This window comes from Notolepis coatsorum (genome assembly GCF_963971535.1).
Source record: "Notolepis coatsorum genome assembly, chromosome: 16".
Classification (NCBI taxonomy): domain Eukaryota; kingdom Metazoa; phylum Chordata; class Actinopteri; order Aulopiformes; family Paralepididae; genus Notolepis; species Notolepis coatsorum.
Window position 1 is genome coordinate 74,934,801 of NC_140180.1, and position 2,171 is coordinate 74,936,971.

Here is a 2,171-nt window from a genome sequence, read left to right on the forward strand (position 1 = left end):
TCACAATGAAAATCCAAATAAAGAGAATAATTTAATTATAGTTACATTGGTAGAACAAAGATAGCCTATATTATTCAAATTATAATGCAGACATTTTAATTGAATAGTAATGTTTTCTTTTTCTTTTTTTATCTGCAGCGCTGTTGATGAAGTCAGCTCAGCTTACCCTGTTGTAATAATGGATATTCTGGGCATGAATCCTATCAAGTGGGTGAAATCTCATCCAGTCGTTTCCCTGAGGGAAGAAGTACCTCTATCAACCCTGGGACTGCACCTCGCAGCATGTTGAATCTGATAAACAACAGCGGGGAGCACATGTCTTGCCCAGGAACTGTTTGTTGCTCCTGTCAGATGATCCAAACAAAAGCATGTTGTCAGAAATACTCACTTGGACGGAGTTGAGAAGCCTGTTGGCTTGTGGCTCTGATGTAGCATTATTCTTCAATATGACTTGACTGAACCCCCAACCCCCCCACCCCCCCTGCCCCGTAAGGTAATGGATCTGGTGAACTTCACCACCGTCATTGACAGTGGCTTGCTGGACGAGGCCCCATCCCTCCGTGTCCTGACCGGCTGCTTCCTCTCTCTCCTCATCCTAACTACCCTGTTGGGGAACACCCTGGTCTGTGCCGCTGTCACCAAGTCCCGCCACCTGCGCTCTAAGGTCACCAACTTCTTTGTGATCTCGCTGGCGGTGTCTGACCTCTTGGTGGCCATACTGGTGATGCCGTGGAAGGCAGCCACGGAAATCGCTGGGTTCTGGCCGTTTGGCTCCTTCTGTGACACCTGGGTGGCCTTTGACATCATGTGTTCCACAGCGTCCATCCTGAACCTGTGTGTGATCAGCGTGGACCGCTACTGGGCCATCTCCAGCCCCTTCCGCTACGAGAGGAAGATGACGCCCAGGGTGGCCTCCGTGATGATCAGTGTGGCCTGGACTCTGTCCGTCCTCATCTCCTTCATCCCTGTGCAGCTCCAGTGGCACAAGGCCCAGACTCAACCCTCCGGGTCCTCCGGCTCCCCGGCGTCCAACGCCACGGCTGACACGGAGAACTGCGACTCCAGTCTGAACAGGACCTACGCCATCTCCACCTCTCTCATCAGCTTCTACATCCCGGTGGTCATCATGGTGGCCACCTACACACAGATCTACCGTATCGCTCACAGGCAGATCCGGAGGATCTCCGCCCTGGAGCGGGCGGCAGAGAGCGCCAAGAACAGACACGACACTATGGGTGAAGGCTCCGGCATCGCGGAGTCCGAAAGCGCCTTTAAAATGACGTTGAAGCGGGAGACCAAGGTCTTGAAAACATTGTCGGTGATCATGGGGGTGTTTGTGTGCTGCTGGCTGCCCTTCTTCATCCTGAACTGCATGGTACCCTTCTGTGAGCAGCCTGATGGAGGGGAAGCCTTCGCTTGCATCAGCCCCGCCACCTTTGACGTGTTTGTGTGGTTCGGCTGGGCCAACTCCTCGCTTAACCCCATCATCTATGCCTTCAATGCAGATTTCCGCAAGGCCTTCTCCATCCTGCTGGGCTGCCACAGATTGTGTCCAGGAGGCCACGGCATAGAGACGGTCCGTCTAAACAAGAACTGACTCATGGCTCTCTCTCTCTCTCTCTCTCTCTCTCTCTCTCTCTCTCTCTCTCTCTCTCTCTCTCTCTCTCTCTCTCTCTCTCTCTCTCTCACACACAATGCTGACTCATGGCTCTCTCTCACAATACTGACTCATCTCTCTCTCTCTCTCTCTCTCTCTCTCTCTCTCTCTCTCTCTCTCTCTCTCTCTCTCTCTCTCTCTCTCTCTCTCTCTCTCTCTCTCTCTCTCTCTCTCTCTCTCTCTCTCTCTCTCTCTCTCTCTCTCTCTCTCTCTCTCACAATACTGACTCAGGCTCAGTGCTGAGGATTCGTCATTGTCACCGATGCCTATGGTCTGACCGACTTGCCATGAGGACATGGCCGCGTGCAAACCGCAGCGTGTCGGCAGGACACGGTGACCCACGCGTTGAAACTGGCTGAGTGGGCGTTATTGTGGAGTGATTGCGCCCCGTCCCAGCCTGGCCACTACACTGTTTTCTCATCTGGGAGAAGAAGCTCCAGATGTGGGAATTTAGGGATTGAGATTAACCTGCCGTGCCAGGGAACCGGGAAGAGCAGCGGCATAATCCTGAAAC

At 53.0% G+C, this 2,171-nt stretch overlaps 1 protein-coding gene across 1 annotated transcript; it reads left to right on the plus strand.

The window, feature by feature from the left end:
- Positions 1-496: 496 nt before the first annotated feature.
- Positions 497-1,597, plus strand: drd1a (dopamine receptor D1a; the record flags this gene model as incomplete). The annotated part of the gene is made up of 1 exon (XM_084331557.1): positions 497-1,597. One exon carries the CDS (start codon positions 497-499, stop codon positions 1,595-1,597), a length of 1,101 nt encoding a protein of 366 aa, XP_084187683.1.
- Positions 1,598-2,171: the final 574 nt, after the last annotated feature.